The following is a 12,304-nucleotide window of genomic DNA, read 5'->3' on the forward strand; positions in this document are numbered from 1 at the left end:
AAACAAAAAACAAATAAACTGTATGTCCAACACAACGGCTTAGGGAGCTCCCAACTGTAAAAGTGAAACACTCCCTTTTCCTAAGTGGGATTGTTTTATCACTTTGGCGGACCCGAAAACCGTGTTTCGTGTTCGAGTCTGGGGAACAATTAACTGTTCGGGAGCAGCGGGGACAGGGGCGATTGACTTACCTAACGCAACAGCTAAACTGGCCCCGCCTGTTGGGGATCCGGCATGGTGCTGCCGCGCCGCCAAGAACCCCTGCAACCGAGCCGACAAGGGGCGACTCGTCTCCTTGTCGTGTGCTTCGGATCGGCAATTTCGACTTCATTCAACAACACCGACCAAACACCATCAATGTTGGCTCACAGAGCCGCTGGCCTGATGAGCGTTACTTTGCTTTCTTTTTTAGCAATTTGCTGATTGTTTCGTCGTTTCCACCACACTCCTTTGCGATTCTGGCAATAAATAACGTTAACTACCACTTCGTACAACAACCGCTTTGGTTTCAGCGCCGTCGTTTTCCCGAAACACATTTAAAATCGTCCGCATCCAAAACTATCCGCGACGACTAGACAGACTCCGCACAAGCCGACGGCCACAAACCCGCCTACCATGGCGCCAACCCAAGACCAGCGGTACGACCCGGTACCGCCAATACCGACCTACGACGAAGCCGTCGCGGGCGGCAGCGCCTGGCACCACGATGTCGCCGACTCCCCCACCGACCAACACCACCACGACCCCGACCACCGACACACGACCGAAGCCGAAGCCGAAGGCCAATCGCTGCTAACACGATCCCGCCACGCCTTCGAATCCTCCTCCACCCCCACCCACCAACCCACAACAACAGCGCCGGGTGGTGCCCGCCGCCCACCCCGCGGCTACCACCCCCCAACCGTCGAGACCGACGACGAGAGCAACCTCTTCAGCTCCGACTCCGACTCCGACTCCGACGCCGAGCGCGAGGCCGAACACGTGCGCCGCGAGATGCAGGAGCTCGAGATCGACGACTCGGGCGTACACGGCGGCGGCCGGGGTCGCTCTTCCTGGGGCAAGCGCATCGGCCTGGCTCTGCCCCAGTGGCGTTGGCGGTGGAGGTGGCGGTTGCCGGCGCTGCGGCGGGGGGGTGCTGCTGGTGGGAGTGCTGGTGGGAGTGGGAGTGGAGGGGATGGTGGTGCGGCGGCGGCGCCGGAGGAGGGGCCGCGGGCGTCGTGGGCGTCGTCGTGGTTGGCGCGCGCGCCCGCGCTGCCTAAGTTTGGGAGCCCTGCCCTGTTGCTGCTTGTTGCTAGGACGGTGGCGGTGTTTGTGGTTTTGGGCTTGCTCTACTTGGTCTTCTCGAGCGACATGTTCAACAACATGGCCCGTAGGATGGGCAGCCAGATGTACGACCCCGAGAGCGTGCGCAACCATGTGCAGGGCAGCATCGACGCGAGGAGGATACGCGACCACCTGAGGCACTTCACGGGCTACGCGCATGTTGCCGGGACGGCGGGGGATTTTGCGCTGATGGAGGACACCGAGATGCTGTTTCGGAAGTACGGGTTGGAAGATGTCAGGCGGGACGTCTACCATGTTTATCTGAATTACCCCAAGGCGGGGGGCAGGGCGGTGGAGGTGTTGGGCAAGGGCGGCAAAGTGACGTGGTCCGCGAAGTGGGAATGGGAGGTGGTCGCAGGCGTTAAGCGCCCCACTCCTGCGTTCCACGGACATTCGAAATCGGGGGATGTCAAAGGACGGCTGGTATACGCACACTACGGGTTGAGGGAAGACTTTCAGTTGCTCAAGGACCGTGGCATCAACTTGAATGGGGTTATCGCGTTGGTGCGGCATTACGGGCCGCAACACGACATCGCGTTGAAGGTCAAGGCGGCTGAGGAGGCTGGCGCTGTGGGCTGCATTACATACAGCGACCCCGCGGATGACGGCTCTCTAAAGGCGACGGCAGCATCCGGGGATCAGTCCATGCCGACCAATGGCGTGCAGAATGGGACCGTGAGCTTGCTGAGCTGGGTTGTTGGAGACGTTCTGACGCCCGGTTGGGGCAGCAAAGAAAACCTGCCACGCATGAAGCTAGATCAGACGAAGGGCCTGGTCAAAATTCCCAGCCTTCCTCTGACATGGCGCGATGCACAGGCCCTGCTCCAGCGTCTCAAAGGCTCCGGTCAGCGGGTTCCCGAGCAGTGGATCGGGGGTGTCCCTGATGTGAGCGAGTGGTGGACCGGGGACAGCTCCTCGCCCATTGTGCGGTTGAAGAACGTGCAGGATGAGGTTGAGAAGCAGCCAATCTGGAACGTGTACGGCAGGATCACAGGTATCGAGCAGGGCGAGAAGAAGGTCATCATCGGCAACCACCGCGATTCATGGGCCTTCCCCGCGGTAGGCCCCCACTCGGGAACCGCCATCATGTTGGAAATTGCCCGCATCTTGGGTGACCTCGTTGGTCGCGGCTGGCGTCCCCTACGCACCATCGAATTCGCGTCGTGGGATGCCCAAGAGTACAACTTGATAGGGTCAACAGAGTATGTCGAGCAGAACGACGAAGCGCTGCGCCGAGACGCCCTCGCCTACATCAACCTCGACAAGGCCGTGTCCGGTGACACTTTCCACGCTGCTGGGTCGCCCGTCTTCCGCAAGCTCCTCCTCCAAATCCTGAATCGCGTCGCCGACCCTCACTTCAACAGCACCCTGCGGGAACGCTGGGACCGGCGCAAAGGCGAGATTGAAGGCCTTGACACCGACTCCGATTACGTCCCTTTCCAAAACATCGCCGGTACTTCATCCCTCGACATCCATTTCGGCGACGACAAGTCCTCCCATCGTGCCATCCACCAGAACTTCCAGTGGATGGACAACTTCGGTGATCCCGGGTTCATCTACCACGACCTCCTCGGCCAGGTGCTGGGCCTGCTGATTCTCGAGCTATCCAACCGCCCCATCCTGCCCTTTGACATCCCCGCGTACGCCAACAACCTAGTCCGCTGGACCCAAGAGCTCGAGTCCTGGGCTGGCCTTCGAGGAGGCAAAACCCCGTCTTTCGAAAAACTCAAGCTCGCGGTCAAGGAGGTGATCGCGTCGGTCCGCGAGTTCATCAAGTGGGAGGCCAATTGGGAGCACAGCGTGCTTGCGTCCAGCGGGTGGGAGCCGTCGGGGTTGGGCAGCCGCCGGTGCGACTACAACGCGCGCATGGGCAAGTTTGAGACGGATTTATTAGACCTCGCAGGGGTAAGTTGACCAGCTATTCACCCATATTCTGTGCTATTCGTGTGCTAACAAGGGGGTGAATAGATACCCGGCCGCACGCAGTTCAAGCACGTCGTGTTCGGCCCGCAGGCCTGGTCCCGCGACCCCGAAGCCTACTTCCCCTCTATCCGGGACGCCATCGTCTCCGGCAACATGACAGAGGCGCAGTTGACCGTGGACGGCGTCGCTTCCATCTTGACACAGGCGGCTGTTAACCTGGGGAAATGAGCCTGAGCTTGCGCCTACTCATCACTCGCTCACACTGCGTATCTCCTTTTTTTTTTCCTTTACTGTCAAGTCATATGTTAGACTGCCCCGAAACAGGAGCTCGGGAGGGAGGATAAACCAGGAGAGGGGAGGATTTCTTGCCATCTTGTTTTTTGCATCGCATCGGCGCATTGGGTTGCTTTTCGTCAAGCTTGCACTTTACCTGCCTGCTTGTTTTCGGGTCCTTGCCGGCCACCATCGTCATATTTCCTTTTTTGAGGGGTTGTTGGAGGGCGCCGACGGTGGCCTCGTCGCATTTCGGGCTGTAGTTTACCTGCCTGTCGCTGTCTGTCTATGTACATTCACGACTGGGCTAATTCAGCGGAATGTCAAGGTCTCCAAACATGGGGATCTCCATTTGTCGACATCTATGAACGAGGGTTGTACCTGTGCGGTGACGGCCTTTTAACACTCCCTCCTGCGTGCTCAGCGTTCACCTTACATGTATGCGTCTTTGACTGGCTGCTCCCGTCCCGAATTTCCCTGTGAAAAGCATGAGCAGCTTACGGCTCTCTTCTAGGGGCGGAGATTGAAGGTTAGCTACCTGCGAAGGGAATATCATTGACACTAACAAGCAATGTAGTGGCTTCTGGCTCAGACGAAAAGCCGTCTGGTTAACCTCCGATAAGACACATAGACATAAGGGGAAGGTGTACATATATACAGTAAATGTACATGCAGGGAATACCTCCATGCGGTATTGCGGGTGTAGCGGGAGCTATCTCTTTCTCCTATCTTCTGCCTGCGTGCCCAGTCCGCGAGGACCAACCTCGAGGCCTACTGTCACCCCCTCGCAGGCAGATCAATTACCATCTCCACCAAACGAACAAAAACCAACTATTTTGGCGTAAGAACAATGCCCTCGTACTCCTTACTCCGGATCATGTCAAGTGTCTGCATAAAATGCTTCCTGCTGGCCTCGACGGACGCCGACTCCTGCTGATTGCCGGCTAGGTTCGAGTGAATGAGCTCGATGAGGCCGTTGAGATACTTGGTGGTGACCTGCAGGGTATGTTAGCAAATAGGGGCTCACCATTTCCGCCAGTGAGGATTACTTACCGATTCATTCTTTTGGTCAAAGTAGTAGACATATCGATCGAGAATCTCGACAAACAGCTCGATCGAGGTTGCCGTCTCCATGCACGAGTCGGCCACGCGGAGAGCGCGCTGGAGGCACTCGAGGACGCGCTTACCGTCCCGGTAGAGCTAGTATCCCACGTTAGTATCTTCTCAAATAACGACATCACGAAAGGCTAGCAAGGCTCACCTCTGTCTCCTCTGTCTCCCCGTTGGCGGCGATCGGTGTCGCCCACCACAGGTGGCTGGCCAGGTAAACCGCGCGACACTGGTCCGGCTTGCGGAGCAGTTTGCTCGCGTGCTGGGCACACTTCGTGATGAGCGTGTCATAGTTCTCTTTGCCGAAGTTCCTTGTCCGGTGGAGCGCGCTGGAAATGACGCAGACGGCTTGGAATTGCGCCTTGGAGTCACTAATTGCCTCCTCGTACACCGTGAACGCCTGCGCGAAGAACTCGTACGCGACCTCCTCGAAACCGGTCATGTCGGCGACCTGCCCGCAAGAGCAAAACAGGCGGAGGGAGAGTTCGGCGGCGCCTGAACCGTTAACGCGGGTGTACAGCGTCGATACGGCAGAGTGTAGGAATTTGAGGAGGGCCGAGGACTGTGATGACCAGTTATCGTCGTAATGCTCGCGGGTCTTGAAACGGCGGGCGAGCTTCAGGCCGGCGGTAACGAGCGGCGGCGTTGTGGTGCGGATCCGTTCATTGCCTTCCCCATACGCCTTCCTCGTCATTTGCAGGAGGCGGAACTGGGTATCGTTGTCGTCGGAATGTACCAAGTGGACGAGGCGAGCCAACCAACCTTGCTCCTCCATTGTCTCGTCCGTCTCGAGAGCTCGAGCTCGGGGCTGTACGACACCGGGATAGCCGGCCGGTGGTTGTGATCCTTCCCTGATGAGGACCTTGAGGACTTCGAGAACATTCTCGAGGTGCGCTGGCGTAGAAATGAAGGTTTGGTTCTTGAGGAGTGTCCTGGCAACTGACCCCGCGACCGCTCTTCGCGTGGGGTAGGTCTGGGATTGGAGTAAGGGGACGTAAGTGGGGAGAGACAACGCCGTGAAAATCGACAAGTAACGCCGGAGAGGGCTCTGGAGGAGTGCCAGCAGGCTTTGTTGTGCTGGTTGGGCGTGCAAATCCGCGCTGTTGGCATGCTCCTGGACCTTGCTATGGGCGTAGCCCAAGATCTGATCGACATAGTCCAACCTCTCGGGGTAGATATTGAGCGCCAGATTCGTCAGCGAGACACACAAGGCGATGGTGTCTTGTATTGGAAGGTGCTGCGCCTGGACAAGGTTCTTCACCTGCCCAAAGAAGACCTCGTACAGCGGTACATTCTCCGGGATCCCCCTCCGCTTTGTGGCCGACTCTGGCTCATCTCCGTTCACCGCCGTCGCCTCGGTTTCTGCTATAGAGGGGGTGGTCTCGTCGTCCGCCTTCGGCGTGTCTGCCGTTGACCCGGCATCAGTTTCGGGTTTGTCTCCGTTTTCAGGAGCTTTTGTCTCCTCGGCGGGCGCGCTTGAGGTCTGAGCGGCGCTTTCTGTACCCAGCTTGACTTTCTCGAGGAGATTCGCCAAAGCTTCCTCTTCCATCTTCTCCCTATCCTCCTCCGATTCGTTCTGGGATTCGCGCTCGGCGTAGTCGGAGAGACGATCCATGAGGCCTATGACAATACCCTTGACATCCACGTGCGGATTTAACCGCGAGACGGCACCGAGAAATTGATCGAGGGTGTGGAGGTGGAATTCGTCTGGGAAGACCTGGGTGATGACCTCGAGCAGGTACTCCTGGGCTAGAACGTCGCGGCATTGAACGACCTGCTCCAGTAATGGCGCAAGGATACCATTCTTGTATGCCTGCAGGTCCACCAGCTGGCTGAGCCGCACAACGTTGCTCCCTACCAGTAACTGGAGCTCCTTCCTCTCCTGTGTCCTCTGATCCCTCTCCCTCGAGTGCCCCTGATGCTGCAGACGAACCCAGAGTTTATTCATCTCGACAAAGTTGGTGAGCACGAAATTGATCGAGTCTTGGAGGTTTCCTTCTGGCCCGTCCGAATCGCCAGACGGGAGACAATCCCTGGCCTGGCCCGAGAGGTAGTAGCGCAAAAAGAGGCCACGAATCGGGTGTTGTACGCCGCGGCTCATATCCATCATGTCCTTCATCAGTTCCTTAACTGGTGCGCCCTCGATGGCCATGTATGCGGTGCCGACCGTGATCATGAGATAGAGGCGGGGAACAATGTTGCCGGCATATTGGACAAGCTCGTAGAGGTCGGCGAGGTGGTTCACGGGGTGGTTCTCGCGCAGGTGGACTGAAAGGTAGCGCAAGGCGTCGAATACGGCCATGTACAGCTCGTAGTACTGCTTAGGGCCCAGACTGCTCGTTCGGAGCTCGGAGACTAGGGTGGAACTAAGGGATGGCGTCAACAAAGTCCGTGTTACAACCACGGCATGATATGGCGCGAGTTATCTTCTCGACCCGCCCAAGGGGCTCCAAAGCCAATCTCGAAAAGGAGGAAATATGGAATTGAACCCACCAGCATTTGAGTGCATCCATTAACTTCCCTGGCGTATCCAAACATTTGCGCATCAATGTTGTCTGTTGGCGCACGGCAATGAGGGCATCCTCGAGGAGCCGGGATTGGTCCTCGGGGGGCGCGGGGGTCGTCATGGTATCGTTGGTGTTGTTGCCACTTTGGTTTCAATGTCGCCCGTGGTGTGGTAAAACGGTGAGGTGAGATGGTAGGCTGCAACTCAGGGGTTATGCGCAAGAGGAATGGCCGATGTGGGATCAAGAAGCTATTGTCGGTCCCTATGGCTGTGCGTGGGAATGACGACGCCAGCAGCGGCACAGCTCCGCAATACAGCAGCAGGTCAGGGACCAGCCAGAAGCCAAGAGTGGCTGGAGTTGCAGCAAGGGTCAGATTACATAACTGGCCTGCGCCATGGATGCCCCACCATAGCACGTGAACGGGCGGCATCTAATGAGAACGCCAGAACGCGTCGCGCGAAGGGATTCATTCTTGTGGGACACGGAAAGAAACGACGTCGGTTTGCTGGAACTCGCATCTGGGAGCATCTTGCTGCCGCCATTGTCAACCACATCTTCCAATATCCAATGGAATCTTGATTAACCCTGCCGCCTGCAATTAGTAACGAAGAAAATATCCAACACTTTTTGATTTTTCGATAACCGTATCTTTCAAGTCAGGCCGCGACGAGCGCTACCAACTTGGCAACAAGATAGGACCTCGATTTGGAAGAAATTGTTGTCGGCGACATTTTTGGCGGCCTGCTGCCGGCCCGCCAATGCGGAATGCAGGTGACAAATCCAACCTTTGTTCGCTCTCCCACTTCAGGCTGGGCACCAGCGTCGCTGAGTGAGCAACTGCCATATTGGGAAAACGAGGGCTCGATCTACACGAATGAGGGCTCCCAAGCCGGGTTTGGATGCCTTGAATGTTCTAGATGATGCAATTTTTATGCGACGCTTCTCAAAAAGCGAAGGGGAAAAGAACATCACGAGCCCCGCCTTACAAATACAAACAAAACCTGGGCCTCTCGGGCTCGGTGACTTGACTTGTTCTGTACAAGTTGATTCCATCAGGGGCAACGATGGAGTGGCAGTTCGTCCGAGCAACTGGGACGGCACCACAACAGCAGGATAAGTGTCCGGAGGCCGTAGATAGTAAGGGGTATACACATGGCTGCTTCAAAAGTATATAATCCAACACCGCGCTCCCACCGTACTACACTTTTACCACCATCCCACCATCAACATATCAACACTCTCACCCCATAGCAAACCAATCTCCTTAACCAACCCATCCAATGGCTCCCACCACTCTCTCCCTCGCCGGCAAGACTGCCATCGTGACCGGCTCTGGCCGCGAGAACGGCATCGGGGCTGCCATTGCCCTGGCACTCGCCAAAAACGGCGCCCGCGTAGCCATCAACTACGTATCGGACAGCTCTGCGCCCCGAGCGGCCAAGGTGGCAGCCAACCTCGAAGCCGCCGGCGGTCAAGTCATCGTCATCCAAGCCGACGTGTCAACTCCCGCCGGCGCAGCCAAGCTCATCAAGGACACTCTCTCTGGATTCAAGACGGACAAGATTGACATTTTGAGTTTGCCGCCCCTCACCCCCTTATCCCGCCTTTCCCCCATGTGCTAACATGCCCACCACCCAAAGTCAACAATGCTGGTGCGGGAACCGGTCAGGGCAAGTTGCTCGTCGATCTGACACCCGAGGAGGTGCAGCAGGCTTTTGCCCTGAACACCTTTAGCACGCTGTATGTCGTCCAGGCCGCGGCGCCGTACATCCCATCCGGGGGCCGCATCGTCAATATCGGGACTGTCGTTTCGCGGATGAACAACATGCCGGGCGTCGGGGTGTATGGGGCCAGCAAGGCCGCCCAGGAGTACCTGACTGCCGCGCTCGCCGCCGAGGTGAGTCCAACCATGTTCCAGAGTCCTAAGATAGTGCTAACGGCACGGGGTGTTCAGCTGGGTCCTCGCCAGGGGATTACTGTCAATACCGTTGCCCCTGGTCCCACCAAGACGGATGCGGCGAGTTGGTTCCCCGATAGCGAGCTCAAGGATGAAGTCTCTCAAAAACTAGCTGTTGGAGCTAGACTTGGCAAAGTTGCCGGGGATCCGGAAGAGATAGCGGATGCTGTTTTGTTGGTGGTCTCCGATGCTGCGAGGTGGATTACAGGGCAGTATATCGCTGCTAGCGGTGGCATCACGGCCTGATTATATTCTGGGTTAGATATGTAGGTACCTTAGGTAGGTACCTTCTGTTTGAAGTTCTTTTCAGTGGATCGAATTGGAACGAAAACCACACTGCTGTCTGGTGAGTACCTGTGTTCAAACAGTGCCATTCAAGTTGTTTTTTTTTCGCACCTTCCTCGTACCGAATTCCAGCTCTCGAAGCTGGTTTGACGCGTCCTGTGCCACTGTTCTTTTTCTTTCTCAACTTTCCAAGTTACCGACTGCCGCCAGCCGCACGACCAACGGAGAACGACTGCAACTAAACGTTCGATTTCGTAAACACCCCCAGCACTTTTCTCTTCTCAATTTCCCTTGACATTCTCTCCAAATTAAACTCTCTTCAATTTTCCTCCCATTCTCTCCATACCAAACTCTCAACAATCGACTTGTAGCCGGCGACTAAAGTACATCACAAACATGGCGGCAACGAACGCCGCATCGAGCGATGCATCGCGCAGCGGTACAAACGGCGACGTACAAAACCCTGTACGCGGCAAAGAGACTCTCCTACAGTCTAACGACCACCGCGACCTTCTCGATGTCATTGATCGGCTGCGGTCGCAAGGATTAAGTCGATATGTCGACCTGCCCCAGATCATCGTTTGCGGAGACCAGTCATCTGGCAAGAGCTCGGCCCTCGAAGCCATCTCGGGCATGTCATTCCCCACGAAGGACAACCTCTGCACCCGGTTTGCCACCGAGCTCATCCTGCGGCGAACCCCGACCACCGGTATCGATATCAGCATCGTTCCGGGCTCGGAGCGAACTGAAGAAGAAAAGAAAACGCTTATGAAGTTCAAATACACTGGCACACTCCAGGAGTTGGACCTTGGCCAGGTTGTTGAACAGGCCAAGAATTCCATGGGCTTGAACGGAACAAACAAGGTTTTCAGCACCGACGTTCTTCGTGTGGAGGTATCAGGGCCATCACAGCCGCATCTCACCATGGTTGACCTTCCCGGCTTGTTCCTCGCCGGTAACAAGGACCAATCGGAGGAAGACGCTGCGCTCGTCAACACCCTTGTACTATCGTACATGAAGAACCCGCGCACCATCATCCTCGCCGTCGTCTCGGCCAAGAACGACTTCGCCCTCCAACAAGTTACACTGCACGCCAGGGCTCAGGATCCCAACGGCATTCGTACCCTCGGTCTCATCACCAAGCCGGATACTTTAGACCAAGGGTCCGATAGCGAACGGTTCTATGTGGAACTCGCTCAAAACAAGGACGTCAAGTTCCGCCTGGGTTGGCATGTCCTGCGAAACCGGAATTTCGCTGAACGCAATGAGTCAACGATTGCTCGTGATGCCGCCGAAGTTGACTTCTTCGCCAAGGGAGTCTGGAGGTGCTTAAAGCCGTCGCAACTTGGCGTCGCCAATCTCCGCGTACGCTTGAGTCACGTCTTGCGGGATCAGATCCTTTGGCAGCTCCCCAGCGTCCTTGAGGACGTCAGCGCCGGGATTGTCGAGTGCAAGCACACCTTGGAAAAGCTGGGGGCTTCCAGAGCCACTGTTTCAGAACAGCGCCGTTACCTTCTGAAGATCAGCGCTGGGTTCTCGGAGCTTGTGAAGGCAGCCGTCGATGGCGTGTATACCAATGTTTTCTTCAAGGCGTCCAAGGACAGGCGCCTTCGCGCCGTCATTCAGAACACCTTGTCCGAGTTTGCCCAGGACATGCGTCTCAACGGCCACGCCACCACGATTGTCGATGGGCCCACCACTAAAAAGCCTGATGATGGACGCCAGCCAGATTCCATTTCTCGGTCGGATTACGTTGCCCAGGTCAAGGAGGTGATGAAGGAGAGCCGGGGCCGCGAACTTCCTGGCACCTATAATCCGCTCATTGTCGCCGAGCTTTTCAGCAACCAGTGCAAGCCCTGGCAGGGCATGGTGCGCAACCTTCTTGAGCGCACCTTCCAGTCAGCCGCTAGGACGGTCGAGAACGCTCTCCATTATGTTGCTGATGGGGAGACTACCGAGTCACTCCTCCGCGCTGTCGTCAACCCGTCGATGGAAAGCATCAAGAGGGGGTTGAGCAACAAGGCGGATGAGATTTTGGAGCCGCACCTCTCAGGCCACCCCATCACGTACAACCACTACCTCACCGACAATGTGCAGAAAGCACAGGCCCAGCGTAGACGCGACCAGATGGAGGCCCGCCTGAAGTCGTTTTTCAGGTCCAGTCAAATCAGCACTGGCACGATGAGCCACGCGTTTGATATGCAGGCTCTGCTGAACAACCTGGCCACCGACACGGAGCCTGACATGGATACGTATTCCTGCACGATGGCAGTGGATACAATGGAGGCGTACTACAAGGTGGGATGGCGCCCCCCCTTCACGCCTGGGTGATTGTGAAGGGAAACAATCTTGCTGACACGAGTTCAATCCTAGTTAGGTCGCGCTCAAATCGCTTGTCGATGCAATCAGCACCCTGGCTGTCGAACGCTGCCTGCTTCAGAAGCTCTCGGCAATTCTCTCCCCAGAGATTGTGTGCGAGCTCACCGATGATGCCCGTCCAGCGCATCGCGGGCGAGAGCCCAGAGTCCGTGGCTGAGCGGACTCAGGCTGCTGAGAAGCTCGCCGTGTTGGAGGACGCCATGTTTGAACTGAAGCGGCTAGGGATGCATGCCACGCCAGCGGCTGATGATGCAGCTGCGGTTTGATGGACCGATGTGGGTGATAGTGTGCAATGTGTGGGATTACTGGGGGAGGTCGAGGAATGTTGGTAGATAAGCTTCGAGTGCATGTAAACTCACAGCTCAGTTGTCAGAATACACTCACATACTGTCATAGTAACACGGGGGTGTGACTCCACGATGACATCCATGATGTACACCAGGATCACAGCGTAATAAACAGGCAATGACACAACAAACCAAGTTCACCAGGCAGAAATTGGGACGTTGTTGCGGAGCAGTGAATAATTTTCACACTGCTAGTGTTG

The 12,304-nt window shown here is 56.6% G+C and overlaps 4 protein-coding genes across 4 annotated transcripts; 3 read left to right on the forward strand and 1 right to left on the reverse strand.

Annotated features, from left to right (window-relative positions):
• Positions 1-253: 253 nt before the first annotated feature.
• F5144DRAFT_612700 (uncharacterized protein) lies at positions 254-3,474 on the forward strand (the record flags this gene model as incomplete). The annotated part of the gene is made up of 2 exons (XM_066791727.1): positions 254-3,228; positions 3,292-3,474. Exons 1-2 carry the CDS (start codon positions 616-618, stop codon positions 3,472-3,474), a joined length of 2,796 nt encoding a protein of 931 aa, XP_066643336.1. The 5' UTR covers positions 254-615.
• A 590-nt stretch (positions 3,475-4,064) lies between these two features.
• On the reverse strand, positions 4,065-7,448 carry F5144DRAFT_244891 (vacuolar protein sorting-associated protein 35). The gene is made up of 4 exons (XM_066783389.1): positions 7,123-7,448; positions 4,781-6,995; positions 4,573-4,719; positions 4,065-4,515 (listed from the first exon to the last, which is right to left on the reverse strand). Exons 1-4 carry the CDS (start codon positions 7,254-7,256, stop codon positions 4,351-4,353), a joined length of 2,661 nt encoding a protein of 886 aa, XP_066643337.1. The 5' UTR covers positions 7,257-7,448; the 3' UTR covers positions 4,065-4,350.
• Positions 7,449-8,303: 855 nt separating this feature from the next.
• F5144DRAFT_244898 (uncharacterized protein) lies at positions 8,304-9,409 on the forward strand. Its single transcript, XM_066783390.1, has 3 exons — positions 8,304-8,711; positions 8,777-9,033; positions 9,091-9,409. Exons 1-3 carry the CDS (start codon positions 8,417-8,419, stop codon positions 9,337-9,339), a joined length of 801 nt encoding a protein of 266 aa, XP_066643338.1. The 5' UTR covers positions 8,304-8,416; the 3' UTR covers positions 9,340-9,409.
• A 365-nt stretch (positions 9,410-9,774) lies between these two features.
• Positions 9,775-12,023, forward strand: F5144DRAFT_649777 (P-loop containing nucleoside triphosphate hydrolase protein; the record flags this gene model as incomplete). Its single annotated transcript, XM_066792979.1, has 3 exons — positions 9,775-11,676; positions 11,756-11,848; positions 11,880-12,023. 3 exons carry the CDS (start codon positions 9,775-9,777, stop codon positions 12,021-12,023), a joined length of 2,139 nt encoding a protein of 712 aa, XP_066643339.1.
• Positions 12,024-12,304: the final 281 nt, after the last annotated feature.

Source organism: Chaetomium tenue, assembly GCF_020726465.1.
Source record: "Chaetomium tenue strain MPI-SDFR-AT-0079 chromosome Unknown F5144scaffold_4, whole genome shotgun sequence".
In the NCBI taxonomy this organism is placed as follows: Eukaryota; Fungi; Ascomycota; class Sordariomycetes; order Sordariales; family Chaetomiaceae; genus Chaetomium; species Chaetomium tenue.